The sequence below is a fragment of the Dipodomys ordii genome, unplaced genomic scaffold (assembly GCF_000151885.1).
Source record: "Dipodomys ordii isolate 6190 unplaced genomic scaffold, Dord_2.0 Scaffold7, whole genome shotgun sequence".
Lineage (NCBI taxonomy): Eukaryota > Metazoa > Chordata > Mammalia > Rodentia > Heteromyidae > Dipodomys > Dipodomys ordii.
Window position 1 is genome coordinate 3,383,560 of NW_012267223.1, and position 19,503 is coordinate 3,403,062.

The 19,503-nt window shown below is 51.4% G+C and overlaps 1 protein-coding gene across 2 annotated transcripts in view; it reads left to right on the plus strand.

Moving 5' to 3' along the window:
• The window catches only part of Rnf157 (ring finger protein 157), a 51,055-nt gene extending 32,018 nt beyond the window's left edge, over positions 1-19,037 (plus strand). The window contains exons 9-18 of one of the 2 annotated variants that reach the window (XM_013037761.1): positions 175-334; positions 465-577; positions 5,566-5,804; positions 6,547-6,655; positions 9,272-9,383; positions 9,643-9,815; positions 10,033-10,095; positions 11,172-11,220; positions 13,008-13,118; positions 18,832-19,037. In XM_013037761.1, the coding sequence (XP_012893215.1) occupies positions 175-334; positions 465-577; positions 5,566-5,804; positions 6,547-6,655; positions 9,272-9,383; positions 9,643-9,815; positions 10,033-10,095; positions 11,172-11,220; positions 13,008-13,118; positions 18,832-18,953 (1,251 nt within the window). In that variant the 3' untranslated portion in view covers positions 18,954-19,037. The remainder of the gene's footprint in view (positions 1-174; positions 335-464; positions 578-5,565; positions 5,805-6,546; positions 6,656-9,271; positions 9,384-9,642; positions 9,816-10,032; positions 10,096-11,171; positions 11,221-13,007; positions 13,119-18,831) is intronic. The other variant, XM_013037762.1, reaches the window with a different exon arrangement.
• Positions 19,038-19,503: the final 466 nt, after the last annotated feature.

Sequence of the window (19,503 nt, forward strand, 5' to 3'; positions counted from 1 at the left end):
TACCTCTGTCCTGCAGATGAGCTGTTCTCAGAGGCAGCGAGACTGTGCACCATAAAGCACTGGCCTAGGTTTTGTTCCTAGTCCTTGTCTCTGCTCTTCAACTAGCTGCTTTGTAAATAAAGCACAGGACACCAAGCCTTTATGTCATTGCCTATATTACTGTCTCCCCAGCAGGTGGCCGAGGATGAAGTGAGCGACAACAGTGCCGAGTGTGTGGTGTGTCTCTCGGATGTCCGGGACACCTTGATCCTGCCCTGCCGCCACCTCTGCTTGTGTAACACCTGTGCGGACACCCTGCGCTACCAGGCCAACAACTGCCCCATCTGCCGGCTCCGTAAGCCCTAGGTGGTGGAGGGAAGGCAGGGGACCCAAGAATGGCATTACCCTGCTTGCCATAGGGAGGGACCAAGGCTCACCTTAATCCTGTAGCAGGATGTCCTGATTGCCTGTTTTCTTCTTCACAGCCTTCCGGGCACTGCTTCAGATCCGAGCCATGAGGAAAAAACTGGGCCCCTTGTCCCCAACCAGCTTTAATCCCATCATCTCCTCTCAGACATCTGACTCTGAGGAACACTCGGTGAGTTGGGCACAGAACCATGGGATTCGAGCGCTAAGGCTTTCATGGAGTTTTTCTTTTTAAAGCTTTTACCTTTTGTCCCTTTTTTTTTTTTGTCTTTAGACAGGGTCTCACCATGTAGCCCAAGCTGGCCTCACACTTGCTGGCTTTGACCTTCTTTACCCGGCTTTACAGCATGAAATTGAACCTGGCCAGGCTGATTGATTTGCTAGACTAAGCTCATGGTCTAGTAATATTACTCAGGCATCCTGTCCAATGAATACTTACATTCCTAAAAACAATTTGCTGTGGTTCACTACAGTGGGGCCCACCTCTAGAGCTCCCCAAGCAGAAACAGGGATGATTGCATTTTTGTTTTTGTTTTGGGGGTTTTTTGGTGGTCATGGGGCTTGAACTCTGGGCCTGAATACTGTTCCTCAGCTTTTCAGCTCAAGGCAAGCACTCTACCACTTGAGTCACAACACCACTTCTGGTTTTCTGGTGGTTAATTGGAGATAAGAATCTCACGGACTTTCCTTCCGAAGCTGGCTTTGAACCCAGATCCTCAGATTGCAGCCTCCTGAGTAGCTAGGATGACTGGCGTGAGCCACTGGCACCCAGTGGATGATTGTTTTTATTTGAATAAAATTGTACTATCTTTATTTGAATCCTTGAGGAAGTTGACTTTTTTTGTTACTATTTTGGGTTTATTTTATTTTCATTATCTATGTTGTATAAAAGGGTTTCAATTCAACCCATCAGGAAGATAACTTTTTCTCTGTCCCATTTCATGGTTTCGCTGACTGGGAGTCAAGTGGACAGTAACTGACCCCATGCAACCATATAAGAACAATGCTGGGATCAAGTGGCTCACAGCTGTAGGACAGCGGCTGTGGGCTGGGATAAACTCAGGTAGAGTGCTGACCCTGGTATGCCTGAGGTCCTTGGTTCCATCCCCAGCACTGGAAAAAGAAGACATCATGTTTTTTTCTTACATCAACCCACTGATGGGAGAGATTTACTGTGCAGTGAATGGTATCGGTATAATTCGTTTACTGTTCAGAGAGGAAAAATCAGTGTAGCACTTTAATTCTTATCAGATAACAAATTGCAGATAATTGCTAGCTTTGTTAAAAGTGCAAATGGTACATTAAAAATCTTAAATAAATTATACATGACTATTTGGATAGAGAAAGATTCCTTTAAGTTCTCAGCAATAGAAAAGTACAAAGAAAAAAAAATCGAAATCTACTCAAAACTTCAGAGTTAAGCCAGGCGCTAGTGACTCACATGTGTAATCCTAGCTACCTAGGAGGCTGAGATCTGAGCATCATGATTCAAAGTCAGCCTGGGCAGGAAAAGTCCATGAGACTCTTATCTCCAATAAACCACTCAGAAAAACAGAAGTGGCACTGTGGCTCAAGTGGTAGAGCGCTAGCCTTGAGCTAAAGAGCTGAGGGACAGCACCCAGGCCCAGAGTTAAAGCCCCGAAACCAACCCCCCCAAAAAAAAGTCAAAATTAAAAACAAATTAAACTATTGGCAGCTTTTATATCAGAAGAAAGCCTAATAAAGCAGTAGATAAGTTAGCAAAAGAATATTAACAAAAATTATGATCTCTGGACACTCATGGCTCCTACCTGTAGCTCTAGCTACAGAAGCTGAAATCTAAGGATCACAATTTGAAGCCAACCCATCTGGAAAGTCAGTGAGACTCTTATCTTCAATTAACCACTGAAAAGCCAGAAGTAGAGCTGTAATAGCTCAAGTGGTAGAGCACCAACCTTGGGCAAAAAAGCTCAGGGAAAGTACCCAGACCCTGAGTTCAAGCCCCAGGACTGGTACCAAACGAAAAAAGAAGGAAAGAAAATCTGAAGAAGGTATTTTTGTTTTGTTTACAGTTCTAGGGGTTGAATTCGGGGCTTATATACATTCTGGCCAGTGAGCTTCACATCCAGCTAGGAAAGAGCTTCATAAACATACATAAGGAGGTTCATGGGAGCCACAGGAGGACATGTCTGCATAGCTCCATACCAGCACTGGTAGAGTAGTTAGGAAACTCACAGTTGTCTATAAAAAAGGTTTCAGAAAGGTAAGCAAATATTGATGTTGTGTGGAATAAGATATAGAATTGTTTCTTCCTTTCTTTTCTTCTTTTTATTGTTTGTTCTAGTACTGGGACTTGAACTAAGGTCCTGGGCACTGGCCCTTAATAGCTTCCCCACTCCCCCCCCCCCCCCCCCCCCCGTTCAAGGCTGGTGCTGTACCACTTGAGGCCCAGCTCCACTTGTGGTTTTTTGCTAGTTAATTGGAGAGCTGTCTCATAGACTTATCTGTCTAAACTGACTTTGAACCTCAATCCTGAGATCTCAGCCTCCTGAGTCGGTAGGATGAAAAGCATGAGTCACAGGTGCCTAACTAGAATTGTTGTTGTTTTTTAGTTGATTGACTTTTTGTTATTATAGAGGTGATGTACAGAGGGATTACATTTACATGAGTCAGGTAATAAGTACATCTTCTTTCATACGTATCTTCTATTCCCTCATTCTCTCCCAGCCCCTCCCCCGCATCTCCACGCATGAATTGTATAGTTCACTTTTATCCATGTCCAGTGAGCTCCACGGCTGCACTTTTTACTCTTCTTCCTTCAAGTCCTGTACGCTCCCCACAACCCTGCCAGAGCTGTACTCTGAATGCACTGCACATAGGTAAAGAAGACAGAAGCATCAAAAAATAAAAACTAAAGGAAAAAGAAAGAAAGGGAAAGGGGGAAAAAGTCTCTTGTTTCCGTATCATAGAGTTCATTTCAGTATGTGTATTATTTTATAGAATTATGAAGAGTCACTTAGGCATTGTGCCTTGTGTTTCTTTCCTAAGAATATCCTCTTTTGGTCTCACTCTCTGTGAGTTTCTAGAATCCTGTATAATTTATCATATTCCAGTGCATTTTAGATCTAACTTCCACATACCAGAACACGCACCCTTGGTCTCTCTGAGCTTGGCTTAACTCCTTAACATGATGTGTTCTAGTTCCTTCAGTTTCCCTGCAAATGATATTTATTATTATATATCTGTATTTATTCTATTTTATTCTTTTTCTTTTCTTTCTTTCTTTTTTTTTTTTTGTCAGTCATGGGGACTGAACTGCGCTGGGGCGCTGTCCCTGAGCTCTTCAGCTCAAGGCTAGCGCTCTACCACTTGAGCCACAGCGCCACTTCCAGCTTTTTCTGCTTATGTGGTGCTGAGGAATTGAACCCAGGGCCTCATGCATGCAAAGCAAGCACTCTACCACTGAGCCACCTTCCCAGCCCCCTATTCTATTTTATTCTTTCCAGTTTTTGGATTCCCTCATCTATTGTAGGGAATCTGGGCTGTTTCTATATCTTGGCTAATGTAAATAAACATGGATATATGAGTGTCCTTATATCCTGGCTCTTGATGTTCAGGGTAGATGCCCAGGAACGTATGGCTGGGTCGTAGGAAAGGTCTGTGTTTGGTAGGGGGGAGAGGGTGGTTTGTTTTTAATTTTTGTTGGTCGTGAGGCTTGAATACTGGGCCTGGGCACTGTCTCTTTGCTCTTTAGCTCAAGGCTACTGCTCTACCACTTGATCTACAGTGCCACTTCCATTTTTTTCTGCTTATGTGATGCTGAGGAATTGAACCCAGGACTTCATGCATGCTAGGCAAGCACTCTCCCACTAAGCCACCTTCCCAGTCCGATTTTTTTGGTGCCAGTACCAAGCTATTTTTGTTATGATGGCTCTGTAATAAAGTTTGAGGTCTTTGATACCACTTGTATTGCTTTTTGGGTTTTTTTGTCCATCACGGTTCTTGAACTCTGGGCCTGGGCACTTTCCCTGCGCTCTTCAGCTCAAGGTGAGTGCTCTACTGCTTGAGCCACAGCACTACTTCCGGTTTTCTAGTGGTTTATTGGAAATAGTCTCACCGAGTTTTCTGCCCGGGCTGGCTTTGAACCGTGATCCTCAGATCTCAGCCTCCTGAGTAGCTAGGATTACAGGCTTGAGCCACCAATACCTAGCGTTTCTGTATCTATTGAAAGATGATCTGTGGTTATTGTTTTTGGCTCTGTTGATGTAGTGAATTACATTTATTGATTTGTGTTTGTGTTAAACCAGCCTTGCTTTTTTTTTACAGATTGAGCATTAATGTGTAAATAGTACAAAGAAAATAGTTGGAAGAAATTGTACTAGAATGCTAACAAAAGTTACTTTGGTCTAAGCACCGGTGGCTTATGCGGACAATCCTAGCTACTTAGGAGGCTATGATCTGGAGGATCATGGTTTGAAGCCATCCTGGGCAGGAAAGTCTGTGAGACTCTTATCTCCAATTAACCACAAAAAGTGGGAAGTGGAACCTTAGCTCAAGTGGTAAAGCATCAGCCTTGAGCACAATAGCTCAAGCCCCAGCACCAAAAAAATAAAAAATAAAAAGTTTCTTTGGATAACTCATTATTGGAATTTTTTCCTTCTATTTTGATGTTTTCCAAATGTCCTTAGTGGTTATTTATGTCTATTATTATAAGAAAAAGTAACTATTGTGAAGAATGAGCTAGGAGCCTGGTTCTTTGACTTTTTATGATTCCTTTACATCTGACACAGAAACTTTTCTTACCAGATGTGAAGAAAACCCAGCAGATGTAAAGAAAACAAATTTTAGCGTATAGTAAGAAACATGAAACCAGGAACTGGTCGCTCATGCCCATAATCCTAGCTGCTCAGGAGGCTGAGATCTGAGGGCCATAGTTCGAAGCCAGCCCGGGCAGAAAAGTCCATGAGACTCTTATCTCCAATTAACTGCCAGAAAACCGGAAGTGGAGCTGTGGCTCAAAGTGGTACAGTGCTAGCCTTGAACAGAAAAGCTCCAGGACAGCGCCCAGACTGAGTTCAAGTCCTACAACCCACAGAAAAGAAAAAAATAAAAGAAACATGATGGTGCCCCCCAAAACAATAAGCACTTAAGTAATTTTTCAACTTGTCTCTGGTTCCCTAGTCCTCAGAGAACATTCCACCAGGTTATGAAGTGGTGTCTCTTCTGGAAGCCCTCAACGGGCCTCTCACCCCGTCCCCAGCGGTTCCTCCACTTCATGTGCTTGGAGACGGCCACCTCTCAGGAATGCTGCCTTCGTACGGCAGTGACAGCCACCTGCCCCCCGTCAGGACACTGTCCCCCCTTGACCGCCTGTCTGACCGCAGCAGCCAAGGACTCAAGCTCAAAAAGAGTCTCTCCAAGTGAGTAGGCAGCACGTGTGCCTCTCTGGGCCATGTTCCAAACCGTCCTGTCCCTTCTCCGCATGCTGTCATATCCTGGGCCCAGAGCTACCTCACCACACCCCTGAGGGGTCCCCTCGGGGAAAGGTCATCCATCCCTAGGAGATGAAACAAATTGTCTGGAGAATTCCCCTTAGATGAACCTGCCACTTGCTCATTTGAGAGGGAGCCAGGGGCACAGGGCAGAAGACATTGAACCAATGAGGGGACAGGACCACTCAGGCCCCTGGGGAGCGTGGCTTACTCTGAAGACGGAAAGATCTAGCTGGAAGCATGGCTCAGTAGAGAACATTCGCCTAGCAAGTGCAAGGCCCCGAGTTCAAACGCCAGTACCAGACTCCGAGACTGAAGGCACCTCATGACCCTAACTCCTAAACAGCTAAATCCAGTGGGGACATAATCACCACAGCGCCTACCACAGAGTAAAGGATGGCATTGCGCATGGAGGTATTGAGACCCTAGCAATGTCAGTCATTTTTTCCCTTAAGATCAGGCAGCATTTCCTTAAAGGAGCAAGAAGCAGAAGGGGTCTCTGTCTCCCCTGTCCCCGCTCTGCACACCTCCCCCCTCACCCTGGGGGCCTGGTGTTGGCTGGCTCCCCTGGTGTCATCTTCCCATGCCGTCTGCAGGAGAGGAGTGCGGGCCAGCTCCCAGCTCTGCGTGGACAGTGGGTGCAACTGCTTTTCCCTCTGGACTTTTACAGATCTGTTTCCCAGAATTCTTCCGTGCTTCACGAAGAGGAAGACGAGCACTCCTGCAGCGAGTCAGAGACCCAGCTATCTCAGAGACCCGAGGTTCAGCATCCCGGGGAGGTGACTGGTTCTCTTCTCCCTCCCTGGGTGCTGGTGCCAGGCACTGCCATGCCCTCCCCCCAGATCTTCATGTCCACCTATTTCATGTGTTTACTAAACCCTCAGCCCCTCCCAGGCGGTGGCCACAAAGTGTCATGAGAGTCACATGCTCCTCGGTGTACAGAGCCTGGTCACTCTGGCCTTGTCCTGCAAGCAGAGGTGGAAGCCATAGGAGAGCACCGAAGGCCCTGGCCTCCTGGTGCTTCCATCCTGCAACGGGGATGGAGCTTGACACAAGAGCGGGGTGAAAATGTGTGTGCCACATGTGTGTGTGTGTGTGCAACGGGAGACGGGAGTAGACCCTGGAGGCCCGAAGTAGCACTGCCACTTAACCAGTGGCCCAGGAGCAGGGAGCAGCAGAGCTGAGAGCTGAGAAGAGGGTTCTAGACGTAGGAAAGTAGAGGGCAAGCTACGGGGAGGCCGCTGGGGTGCAGTGGCAGAGGACAAACTTCCTGTGGGTCTCTACAGGCTTTCTTTAGCCACCTGCTCTCAGTGGCACTGAGCTAGGGGTGGTGGCACATTTGTAGACAAAGTAACTTAGCCCTCAAAACCAAGGTCTATCTGGGACAGCGCTGTGCTGGCATGGCGTCATTCCCGAGCAAGTGCTTGTCAAATGATGATACTTTTTTTTTTCTTCTTCTTCTTCTTTTTTTTTTTGTCAGTTGTGGGGTTTGAACTCTGGGCTTGGGTGAGCTCTTCAGCTCAAGGCAAGCACTCTACCACTTGAGCCACAGCACCACTTCTAGTTTTCTAGTGGTTTGTTGGAGATAAGAGTCTTATGAACTCTCCTGCCCAGGCTAGCTTTGAACAGATCTCAGTCTCCCAAAAAGCTAGGATTACAGGCGTGAGCCACCAGCGCCCAGCTTCTTTTTGTGCCAGTCTTAGGGTTTGAACTCTGTGCCTGGGTGCTGTCCCTGAGTTCTTCAGCTCAAGGCAAATGCTCTACCACTTGAGACACAGCACCACTTCTGGTTTTCTAGTGGTTAATTGGAGATAAGAGTCCCACTTTCCTGCTGGCTTTGAACCCCACAATCCTCAGATCTCAGCCTCCTGAGTAGGTAGGATTACGGGCGTGAGCCACCAGCACCCAGCTCTGAGCTGCTTTTTTGCTCAAGGCTACAACTCTTCCACTTGAGCCACAGTTTTATTTCTAGCTTTTTCCATAGCTTATTGGAGATAAAGTCTCACACACATACCTGCCCAGGCTGGCTTCAAACTGTGATCATCAGATCTCAGCCTCCCAAATAGCTAGATTACAGGCATGAACCACCAGCACCCAGCAAATTATGAATGAATCTTAACTATAGAAAGAGCCCTCAGCCAGTATAGTGATGTGTACCTGTAATCCCAGCACTGGGGAGACTGAGGCAGGAGAGAATCAAATTGTAGACCAGTCTGCAACAGTTATGGTGATGTGTCTCAAATAGAAAAATTGAGCCAGATTCTGGTGGCTCACACCTGTAATCCTAGCTACTCAGGTGGTTGAGATCTGAACATCTCAGTTCAAAGCTAGCCCAGGCAGTAAAGTCCATGAGACTCTTATCTGCAATTAATCACCAAAAAAGTGAGAAAGATGGAGCTGTGGCTCAAGTGGTAGAGCTCTAGCCTTGAGCAAAAAAACTCAGAGACAGTGCCCAGGCCCTGAGTTCAAATCCCAGAGCCATCCTCCCCCTCTACACACACATACACCCACCATGGGGAGGGGGAGAATCTAAACACAGACCATTAAAGTATAGTAGAAGAGATACACAAAATTTCATATCATTTTGTAGGGAAGATCAAAAGCAGCATTTGAGCTGAATCTTGGAACTCTTTAGACCTGAAAGAAAGGGGAAGAGAGGAAGTGGCGCTGTGAAGTGGTAGAATGCTTGCCTTGAGCTGAAGAGCTCAGGGACAGCCCCCAGGCCCTGAGTTCAAGCCCCACAACCAACCAAAAAGGAAAAAAGAGAAAGAAAGAAAGAAAGCTAGGGGAGAGAAGCAGCCAGGCAGGGCAGGAGCAGGCCAGGGTCCGGTGAGAATGCTGCTTCACCTGACAGATGCGCATGCGCTGACCTGGTCAGACAGGAGCTGGAGGAGCAGGAAAGTGGCTCCACAGGACTAGGCTTGAGCTGGCGAGGCTGTGTGCCGGCTGGCCGCCTGGCCGATGGGCTGGGGGAACAGGAGCAGAGGTGAGGTTTTTCCTTTCAGTTCAATGGGGCAGAAACTCACCAGACGTGCACATGCAGTGAGGCCCCTGCTGGCCTATTCTTTTCTTCCTGGGGAAGCAGGGGGTGTCCCCATGTCACAGCTGCTGGGTGACCTGTGTCACCCGAGCTGTAGTCTTTGTGTGGCCCAGCAGATGCTGCTGGCCCTCGGACAGGAGATGCTGACTGCCACTTCCACCTCCCCTGGGAGACATTCCCCAGGCCCAGGCTGGGGAGGTGCTGACAGGAGAGACGCCATGCTACCTCTTCTCCTGTCTGCGAGGAGCCCTTGTCCCTCCATGTCCCCTTTCCTCCCCAGCCCCTGTGCTCACCCCTTCCTCCCACAGGCTGAGGGTGTGCTTACTCTGTGTCCTGTTGTGTCCTCCATCCCCAGGAATGTGGTGTGACCCCAGAAAGCGAAAATCTCACCCTGTCTTCATCAGGGGCTATCGACCAGTCGTCTTGCACAGGGACTCCGCTCTCCTCCACCATTTCCTCCCCTGAAGGTACAGAGCGGGCAGGGAGGGGCTGCCCGTGCTCCCTCTGCTCTGTAGCCACCGCTGTCCTTCCTCCGGTGGGAGAAGCTAGCTGGGGAGGGAGACTCAGGCCTCAGCCCTGCGGCAGGACGGGTAACCCTGGTCCCTGAGCTGAGTTCAGAGCTCCAACTATAGAGGAGCAGGATCTTAGACTCTAAGGCCTGCATGCAAGGAAGGAGCTCTGCTCTGGTCAGCTTGACCAGGCTTCCTTCCTCTTCCTCCTCCACAGACCCCGCCAGCAGCAGCCTGGCCCAGTCGGTCATGTCCATGGCCTCCTCCCAGATCAGCACTGACACAGTCTCCTCCATGTCCGGCTCCTACATCGCGCCTGGCAACGAAGAGGAAGGAGAGGCTGTCCCCTCGCCGCAGGGTGCCAGCAGAGCCCCCTCAGAGGAAGACGAGGTAAGGGAAAGGCTCACACGCTGCCCTGCTCTCTGTGTTTCACTTGTATGCCCCAAGTAGCTTAATAAAGGGCCTTTCCAGAGTGGGGTGTTGAGGCTGGTCCCAGGGACCAGACTCCTGGCCTCTGCTGGCCTGGTGCAGACTGGGCTTGAGTTTGAGGCCATGCTTGACCCGAGAGCCTGTGGCAGCTGTGCGCTTAGCTTCTTTTCTCTTGCAGGGGACGCCGGCAGAGTCTCCAGATAGCAATTTCGCTGGCTTCCCGGCAGAGCAGGATGCAGAGGTAACCGGACAGCAGGCAGCACAGCGGCGCCGCTCCCACTGCAGGAGCTCCTGCCTTGGCCTGGGTGCCTTGGCCTGAGTGGGTAGGGGGTGGGGGAGGGGTCCCATGAGCGCAGCCCCACCCCTGGCCTGGACTCTATCCAGTGTCCATTACTAGGGGACACTAGTTCCAGCATGAGCTATGGTGGACTGAGTTCAAGAGGGGCCTTCCCATGCTAGGCCCTACTTGAGCCTGGAGAACGTGCTGGCCTTGGTGACCCGGGTGGAATAGGGTGACTGGGTCACAAGTGTTCACTGGCACCGGGACATGAACAAGACTGAGTGAAGAAGCTTCTGCCAGCCCCTATCCCAGCACCCCACCCAGGAGCCCCCAGCGAGGGCAAGCAGGGCTACAACTCAGCATGAGCTATACCATTTGCCGCCACACCCTCCCCCCCCCCCCCCCCCCCCCCCCCCAGCGCACCACCACACACACTTTTTAGGCCTTAGTTTTCTGGAGCCAAATCCTCTCAGGGTATGCTTTGGGAGCCTAAGGCATTTCCAAATGATTTATGATCTCATAATTTGCTATATATATTTTTTTTTGGTCAGTCATGGGGCTTGAACTCTGGGCCTGGGTGCAGTCACTGAGCTCTTCAGCTCAAGGTTAGGGCTCTACCATTTGAGCCACAGTGCCACTTCTGGTTTTCTGGTGGTTCATTGGAGATAAGAGTCTCACGGACGTTCCTGCCTGGGATGGCTTTGAACTATGATCCTCAGATCTCAGCCTCCTGAGTAGCTAGGATTACAGGTATGAGCCACCGGCACCTGGCTACAATTTGCTTTTTTATTTAACAACTTCTATTTCCATCTCAGAGAAAAGGACCAACTAAGCTGCTAACAAGGTTATCCCTGACATACTATGAGCATATGCCTGCAGTGTGGCTGCTCCCTCTGCTCTCAGCTCCCCCTGACCCTCTTAGGTGGGAAGTGCACTATGGACAGAGACCTAGGAGCTAGGCATCACCATACTGTCTTCAGCCAGTCATTCCGTGCCTCTGACTGCTGTAGACTCATAGGGCCTTTCTTTTGTCCTAGGGAAATGACGTCATAGAGGAAGAGGATGGATCTCCCATGCAAGAAGATGGTAAAAGACCCAGTCCTTTGTCCTCGTGTTGATTCTTGCCTGGGTATTCTCTAGGGGGCAAAGAAAGGGGAACCACTGTGACTGATGGCAGTGCTCAGCCGTGTGTCTGTTGGGGGAATGGTTGTCTTCTTGACGGTATGTCAACACAAGTAAGATCTTAGTGGCCTTAGTGACCTTCCCAGCTCCTCCCAGGACTCAGTTCAGGGAGCCAGGGTAAGGATGCTGCAGAGGACGCATGTGCAGTTGAAGACCCTGATGCTTCTTGGCCACTCCCACTGGCCTCCTGCTACAGCTGAGCCCAGGTAGGCTCCAGGAGCACCAGGCGGAGCAGCAGAAGCACAGTCTTCAGTGACATAGGCAGGAGTATTGGCAGCTTATCTGGGCTTGCTTTAGTGGGAAAATGTAGGGTGTATGATCTTAGAGGCAGCAGACACCCAAAGGGCGCTCAGCCTAGTCAAGGACCTGCAGGCTGTCATGGACTGCCTTACCATGACCCAGGCAGGCCTCCTTGATGTCTTCATTTGGAAGAGTTTGGCCCCCCAGGGCAATGAAAGAGGAGGCAGCCACAGCTCGGGGCCGTCCCCCTCTCTGCCCAGGGCACTCAGAGCACCGGAGTGCTGCGGCCTACATGCAGTCACGCCAGCAGATGTCATCCTAGTTGCTTCTGCTTTAGCACTGGCCATTGCTTTGGGGTGTCGGGGGTGTGCATGTGGACTGGTCAGCTCCTGCTAGGGGAGCCTGGAGGAGAGGCGTGCCGCCAGGCCGGCCCTCCCACTCCTGCACCCCTGCCAGGGCTTGAAGCTTCACCACCTCAGTGGATGATTTCAGGGCCCACGGCTCCAGATCATCCCCCACAGAGTACTTACTTCCAAGAAGTACGGGGCCAGCTTGTTTCCACCTGACCCTCGCAGCCCACACAAAGTGGCTTCTCTCCTTTCACCAAGGAGAAAGGGGGAGCTCAAAAAAAAATCATTCCTATAACTTCCCTTCCCCTCCTACCTGCCTGCGGGTTTCCAGGCAGCTACTCAATAGATTCAGTCTCAGTAAAGACAGTAAAACAAGCTAGGGGTTGGTGGCTTACAATTGTAATCCTAGCCACTTGTGAGGCTGAGATCTGAGGATCACGGTTCAAAGCCAGCCCTGGCAGAAACTCCGTGAGACTCTTAGGTCCAATTAAGCACCAAAAAAACTTAGAAGCGGAGCTATAGTTCAAGCAGTAGAGCACTAGCTGTGGGCAAAAAAGCTCAGGGACAACACCTAGGCCCTGGCACCAAAAGACAGTGAAACCTACGTTTGTGAATATGATCGTTCCAGTTTGATGTGTCAGATAGGGAAGTGAAGGTCTTTAGTTGTTGTTTGATGTGCGTATCAGTTTTCAGGGCCTTCTGGTCATAAACACATCACGCTGGAGGCACAGGTACCATGAGGGTACCATGAACCGGGGCCAGCCACACACAGCTTTGAGGCCCCGCCCAGCACGGCTTTCTCCGTAGTGCTCCCCTCCCTCAGCACTCTGCAGTGGCCACCCTTCCAGTGAATGGTGGCGAGCAGAGGCCTGAGTAAGGAGCTGGTCAGGATGGCGCCAGGACTCGGACATGCCCACACAATTCGATTCCTTTTTTTTTTTTTTTGTCTGCTCTTTACCCACTTAATTATTGTCTTTTTTTTTAAAACATATGATTTGATTTTTTTTTTGTCTCCATCCTTAAGATTTTTATTTTAAGGACAGCAAAGTAGAGGAAAAACCCAGCCAGCCCCTCTCTCTAACTGCATTAACTCCGTTTCAGGCCAGAGGACATGCGCATTTCTAGGTATGGAGTGTGACAATAACAATGACTTTGACATCGCAAGCGTGAAAGCACTGGACAATAAGCTGTGCTCTGAGGTCTGCTTACCTGGTGAGTGGCAGTCTACTGAACATGAACTTGGTGGGAGACACCCCTCTGCTCTTACCCCTGCTCTCCCCCTGGTGCACCCATCTCCCGCCCTGCAGTTCCTGCCAAGACGGCCTGGGGTGTGCTCAGGTGCTGGAGACCAGTTCGCTGAGAGGCAAATGAGGAGGCCTCAGGACAGTCCTTGAGCTTTTTACAAAGAGCAAGTCCTGCTCTGAGAATAATGGGGTAGGAAGAAAAGGGCAAAAATTCGTCTCCTTGCAATTTGGCCAGACCGTATGCCCTCCGTAGTCACCCTGCAGATGCCGTGTCAGGTGGCCTGTCTTGTTTTTCATGAGCAGACAAGCACCTCCCCCCATTCTCCCATCCTCCCCTCCCCCCAAGTCTTGGAACCATAGCCTGAGCCCATTAACAGTGAAACCATACTCCTCAGAGGATGGGTGCTTAGTGAGTATCAGAAAGGAATTTGAAAGGCAGCATTTTATAGGCCAGCGAATGGCTTTGTGAGCCAGTGAGCTTCAGGTTGCCAGATGCATTGCACATAATAGGTTCAGATGCCAAAGGAGAGGCCGGGGTCAGGGATGCCTGCTCCCCAGAGCCCCAGCTTTCAATTTGGCCCTATTCCCCTTCATGATACCAACCTGAATCCAGGATAATTAATTCCATGTTCAAGCAGCCATGCTACTCAGAACACTCTGAGCACATTCAAGGGCTCTAAGAACCACTTGTGAAAAGTCTTGCCCAACTAGACTGGGTCAAAAGTCCCCTCCCCCCTGGCTTCACCGCAGAGATTGTCTCCATGCTGTGCTCTTTGCAATCCTCCCAACATGGCGGCGTGAAGACCTGCTTCAGCTTCAGAACGGCCACTCCTGGGTCCAGTGCTTTACTCGCTGAGCGAAGTGGCTGGAGGTGTTGGAGCCACACGGCCGTCCGTGGTTGCCACTCTCCATCGGCCTGTGCCAGTCACGGTCCCAGCAGGCCCTGGTCACACGCCAGCCTGTGGCAGGGGAAGCCAAGAGACTCGTGGTCCCGCCTTTCCAAGGGCACCTCAGTCATTCTGCAGACTGTCCTGCGGATACTACCCGGGGCCTCGGTGAGGCGCAGGGGACAGTATCAGCTCACCTGCTTCCCCCGCCCTCGCCAGGGCGTCCCCCTTCCTGAGCATGGTGAAGGGACGCGCGCCCACTTGGCCACCGCCTGCCCAGTTCAGCCTGGACCAGAGCTGCTCGGGACCTCGGCTCAGCTCACTCCCTGCCTTCCCCATTTCCGACCTTGCTCTGTCTGTCCATTTGTGTTTCACGTCTTTTTGCCAAATGTAGCTCCTGTCTGTGTGGTTTTGGTTTGTTTTCGGTTTTGGTTTTGGTTTTTTGGTTTGTTTTTTTATTCGGCTCATTTCTGTTCTCTGACTAGTGTGAAAGTTCATGTTCACTCTGCGCCAGCACCGTCCTCCCTGCCTTGCTGGGCCCCACACCAAGCTGCTGGCGTGCGCACTTTGAGGGCTCTTGCTTAGGGCTGTAGGCAGGCTTTCAGGTCCTACCCAAAAGGGTCTGCTGCGTTCACTGCACCAAGAGCTTCCAAGGAAAAAATGCTTGCGAGGTTATACAAACATCTGTTCATCGAAAGTGGGCGTGCTTGAGAGACGAGGCTTGTGAGGGGGATTTGTTTGTAATTGGCCTCCTCGGTTGATAGTTGGGTTAGGATGGTGCCTAAGCCCAGCTCTGCCAGCAGCCTGTCCCCTCAAAGCCCAGCACAACCCTGATTTTGGCAGAGGAAACTGCTGGGAATGGTTTGAGCCAACGGGGCTGTGGAAATGAGCTTATTTGTTCTGCTTCCTCTTCTGACCTCCCTCCAGCCAAGCTGCTTGTATTTATTCCACTTCTGGAGGGGAGGGGGGAAGGGCTGAAAGCCCAGGAAAGAGGAAAAGCAGCCTTTAGGGCCTTTAGCGGGACTTCTAGAAGCAGCAATTCACTGTGTGGCCAGACGTGAAATCAGCGGCTGGTGGTACGGATCGGGGAGGAATTCCCTGTCTCCTCAGCAGAGTCTGGGGGCTCTCCCAGGGAAAATGCCTGTGGCAAAGCATCTCTTGGGTCAAAGACAGGAGATCACCTGGAACGTCCATGGACTATCAGGGCCTCTTCACACCCAGCCATAGGGCCAGACTGCCATCTCACTATGGGATCTGTAGGCTGTCACGGCTCCTCCAGCTTCTCTGGGTAGGACCCCTCCCTGGAGACTGCTCCTGGTACAAACGGTGCCCCTCGCGTGCACGCCTGCCCTTCATGAGGGCCATCAGGGAAGGGAATCCAGGGAGGCACCTTGCGCTGCTCTGTGCCCTGGGCTGGGCACACACCACTCCACCAAGTGACTCCCCAACTCGAGGGCTCAGAGGGCACCTGGGTCACCAGCTACTCCTCCTCTAAGAAGCTTCCAGGCTTTCTGGGGCCCCAAGACCCAGCATAGATTTCTGGTTCTTTATACTAGGGGATGGTATGTTCTGAGACAGATTCTGGAAGGATCTGGGTCGGGTGGTGTCTAAGCAGGCTGACATAGATCTACGTAGAATTAGAGTTGCAGGGGCTGGGAAGGTGGCTCAGTGGTAGAGTGCTGACCTTGGATGCATGAGGCCCTGGGTTTGATTCCTCAGCACCACATAAGCAGAAAAGGCCGGAAGTGGCGCTGTGGCTCAAGTGGTAGAGCGCTAGCCTTGAGCTGAAGAGCTGAGGGACAGCGCCCAGGCCCAGAGTTCCGGCCCCACAACAAACGGGAAAAAAAAAAGAATTAGAGTTGCAGGACCATGCTGCCAAGTCAGTGTGGTTCCAGCTGAGTGGAACGTGACACAGTGACAGGGAAGGGGCAAGTGATACTTCTGGGCTGGCACTTGTGAGAGGAGAAGGCACAAGAGGAATCTACATACAGCAGTGGGCCTGGTCAGTAAACCTAAAAGTACTGTGGAAGCCCTCACACGGGCCCACGCCTGTAATCCCAGCTAACTCAGGGAGGTGGAGATCCAGAGGATTGTACTCACTCCCAGGCAAAAAGTTAGAGATGCAGGAGACATGAATAGGAGGGTCACATTCCAGGCCCATCTGGGCAAGAAGATGCAAGGCCTTCCCAGAAAAATAACTATAGCAAAAGGGATTGCCAGGGTAGCTCAAGTTCATAGAGCATGAGACCCCGAGTTCAGTCTCTCATACCACCAAAAACTAAAATTAAAGATAAAAAAAATATTTGTGGCTGGGCACTGGTGGTTCATGCTTGTAATCCTAGCTACTCAGGAGGCTGAGATCTGAGGGTCGAGGTTCAAAGCCAGCCTAGAAGGAAAGTCTGTGAGACTTAGCCCCAATTAACTATTAGAAAACTGGAAGTGGCACTGTGGCTCAAAGTAGAAAGGCGCTAGCCTTAAGCAAAAAGCTCAGGAACAGAGCCCAGACCCTGAATTCAAGTCCCAGAAATGACAAAAATAATTTGTGGAGACCTGACATTGTCTACTCTTCCCTTCAAGCCTCATAACAAGGCTAAAAATACCTGTTGAAAATCACGTTGTACTTCATGCATTCCAAGGGAATAGGAGTCAAGCTTCTCTTTTCTCCAGACAGAAACTGCAAATACAATGGGACCATCATAATGCTGAAGTTCAATCAGTGCTTGGTAGAGGCAGGAAGGGGGTGTGCCGCATCTCCCTAACGAGCTCCCCAGTCTGCCTGTCAGCGTCTCATTCTCTTTTCTAGCTCTCCTAAAGGGAACTGAAGGAATGTCCCCTTATTTCCCTGTAGCAATTTCAGGTTTCCCCTGTTCCGTTTTCTGGCTACAGGGCCTGGCTGCCACCTGGTAGAGTGGCACAACACTGGGGACGTCCTCAGCACCCAGACGTGCCCAGCCACAAGGCGCCCTGTGGGCCCAGCGAGGAGGGGCCGCAGTCGGGGTGCTGCAGGCCCTTTCCGGCCATCCAGGCCAAAAGGCTCTGCACTCTGCCAGCCTCCCCTCCCTAGACTGCCCATCTGAGTCTGTTCTACAGGAGCTAATGGGCATCCTGGCCAAGGCTCCCAGGTGGCAGAGTCCGTACGAGGATACCTGTGCATTTGGTCAGGATGGCCCTCCCGGGCACCTTCTCCCACGCAGGCGCAGTGGCAGTGGTTGTAGTGATGTGGCTGCTGCTGTTTTTTGTGTGTGCGTGCATGTGTGTCTTATCTCTTGTTTACCATTTGCTTTTGGTCTTTCCTACTAAACAGCCGCAGCTCCGGAGTCCTGCCCCATAAACATTGAGGAATAGGTATGACATCTACCAAATTATATAAATGAACAAACAATCTACTTTATTTGGGGTTCCAAACTCAACCACCTGATAATGCCCCACCCCGACACTGCCCGGAGCGCCACCCTCAGAGGGAAGGACGTTTGGACTCGGGTCCTCAGGGTCCGGAGCCCGCAGGCAGTCTGTGAGCTCTGGCCACATTCTATTACAGCCTCAGGATGGATTTTCACTAAGGGCATTTATGGGGAACCAGCCCGCAATCCTGCTTCATCCTGGTGATTTGCCACTTACAGAGCTGTGTGTCTTGGACTGGCCAGACCCAAGGCTGACCTGGCCTCTGGACCATGCTCAGTCATACCTCCCCATGGGCACCAGGTGCCATGGTGTATATGCCCACCCCCACCCCCCAGGGGGGACTGGTGTCTGATAGGTGTGTGAAAGGCCACAGCTTCCTCAGTGCAGGTGAACGGAGTGGGGTCCAAGCTGCTAGGGAGCAACTAGGAGGCGCCTTGTGAAAGGCGGCCCAAGCCCACAGCAGAGCCAGGCTTCTTCAGGGGTAGAGGCCAGAACCCTGCCTTTCATCACCAATGGACCACTCTAGCTTCCCTGGAGAGAATGATTATGGAGCCACCTGCTGGCTGGAGGACAATCAAAGGGAGACCCTGGGGAGACAGGGAGGCCTGAACAAATTCTGGAAGACAGGACTCTGCTCAGCACACTATATGATCCTGGGAGAGAGGGGGGCGTCCCCATCAAAGGGATGCCCGAGTGCCCAGCGTGCTGTAAACCAGGCGTGAGGCCCTGGTCGGTGTAGATAACGGGAATGGGACATGCTGGCAGACGTGGCGTAGAGGTGTGCTGGGAGTGGGTTTCCAGGCCTGGCAGGTTTCCAGGACAGCAAGATGAATATAGTCGGTGACACAGGGGACCCCAGGCACTGAAGTTCAATCAGTGCTAGTGTCTCCTGTGGGGACAGCACCGGCAATGCAGTCACATGGGGGAGGGAAGCTGAGTCGCACCCAGACTGTCTGACCCCTGGACCCTGCTGGTTGGCTAGCCCCTTCCTGCCTGTCCTCAGCCAGCACCCCCCGCGCCCAGCCAACACATGCACCTTCTCACTCCTCCCCACTTCCCCCTGCTCTGCAAGACGCAGCTCAGAGAGGCCACTGCCTTGTCCTCGTCCACGGAACAGGTGAACTCCAGACCCAAATAATTTACACACCCCAGTGGATCCTAGGGTACGTTCCCGAACAGGGAGCACCTGGCACGTGCCACAGTGATGCTTCCGCGGCCCTGCATATGTCGGTGCCCCTTTCTCCTGTTCTTCCTTACTGTAGCTTGCACACGCAGGAGTTTCAGGTCCCAAACATCCTGCTAGCTTCTGCTGAGCTGCTCTGCCCTGTGGGAGACGCTGTGTGGATTTGCCCTGCGGCCTGGCTCTTGTAACCTTCATTTTGTTTTCTCCAGGTACCTGGCAGGCTGACAATGTTGTCAGCCACCGGAACAGCCAGCGCCGGCGCTTATCATCCAGCAGCCTGGAGGACCCCGAGGAGAACAGGCCCTGTGCGTGGGGTCCGCTGGCTGTCTGAGAACACCCACCCCTGTATCTAGGCCCCTCCTGTGTGCATTCCATCCATCCTCACTGGACCACTGGCCTCCTGGGCGTCCTCCACGAGATGTGCACACTTCAAGAGAAGCTGGACACGGAATCAGCCCACTCTTCTTTCCTATACCTGCTTTCCTATACCTGACCCCCCCACCCTCTCAGAAGAGACCAGAAGCTCTCCTTTCTCCTGTGGGCTCACACCCATGAGACCCTTCGCAGAGACTGGCATATGCCCGTTGATCTGCTCAGCAGGTGGAGCTGGGGATGCCCCTCTTCTCCTGAGACCAAGCAGCAAGAGTTTGGGCAGCTTCGTTACAGACACCCATCTCTGGCAGTTTCTGGTCTCTGCGCCTCGTAATCACTTCAGAACCGTGGTGTGGGTGTGGGGAAGGCCCCTATGAGAAGGGAGGGCCAGCTTGCGCTCTGTGGACTTGCCCCCTCCTGGGGCACCCAGAGCTGCTTTCTGAAGGGCAGGGAGACGAGGCAACCCAGGTATGAGTTGGCAGTCAGCTCTTCCTTGTGGTCGTGGGGCT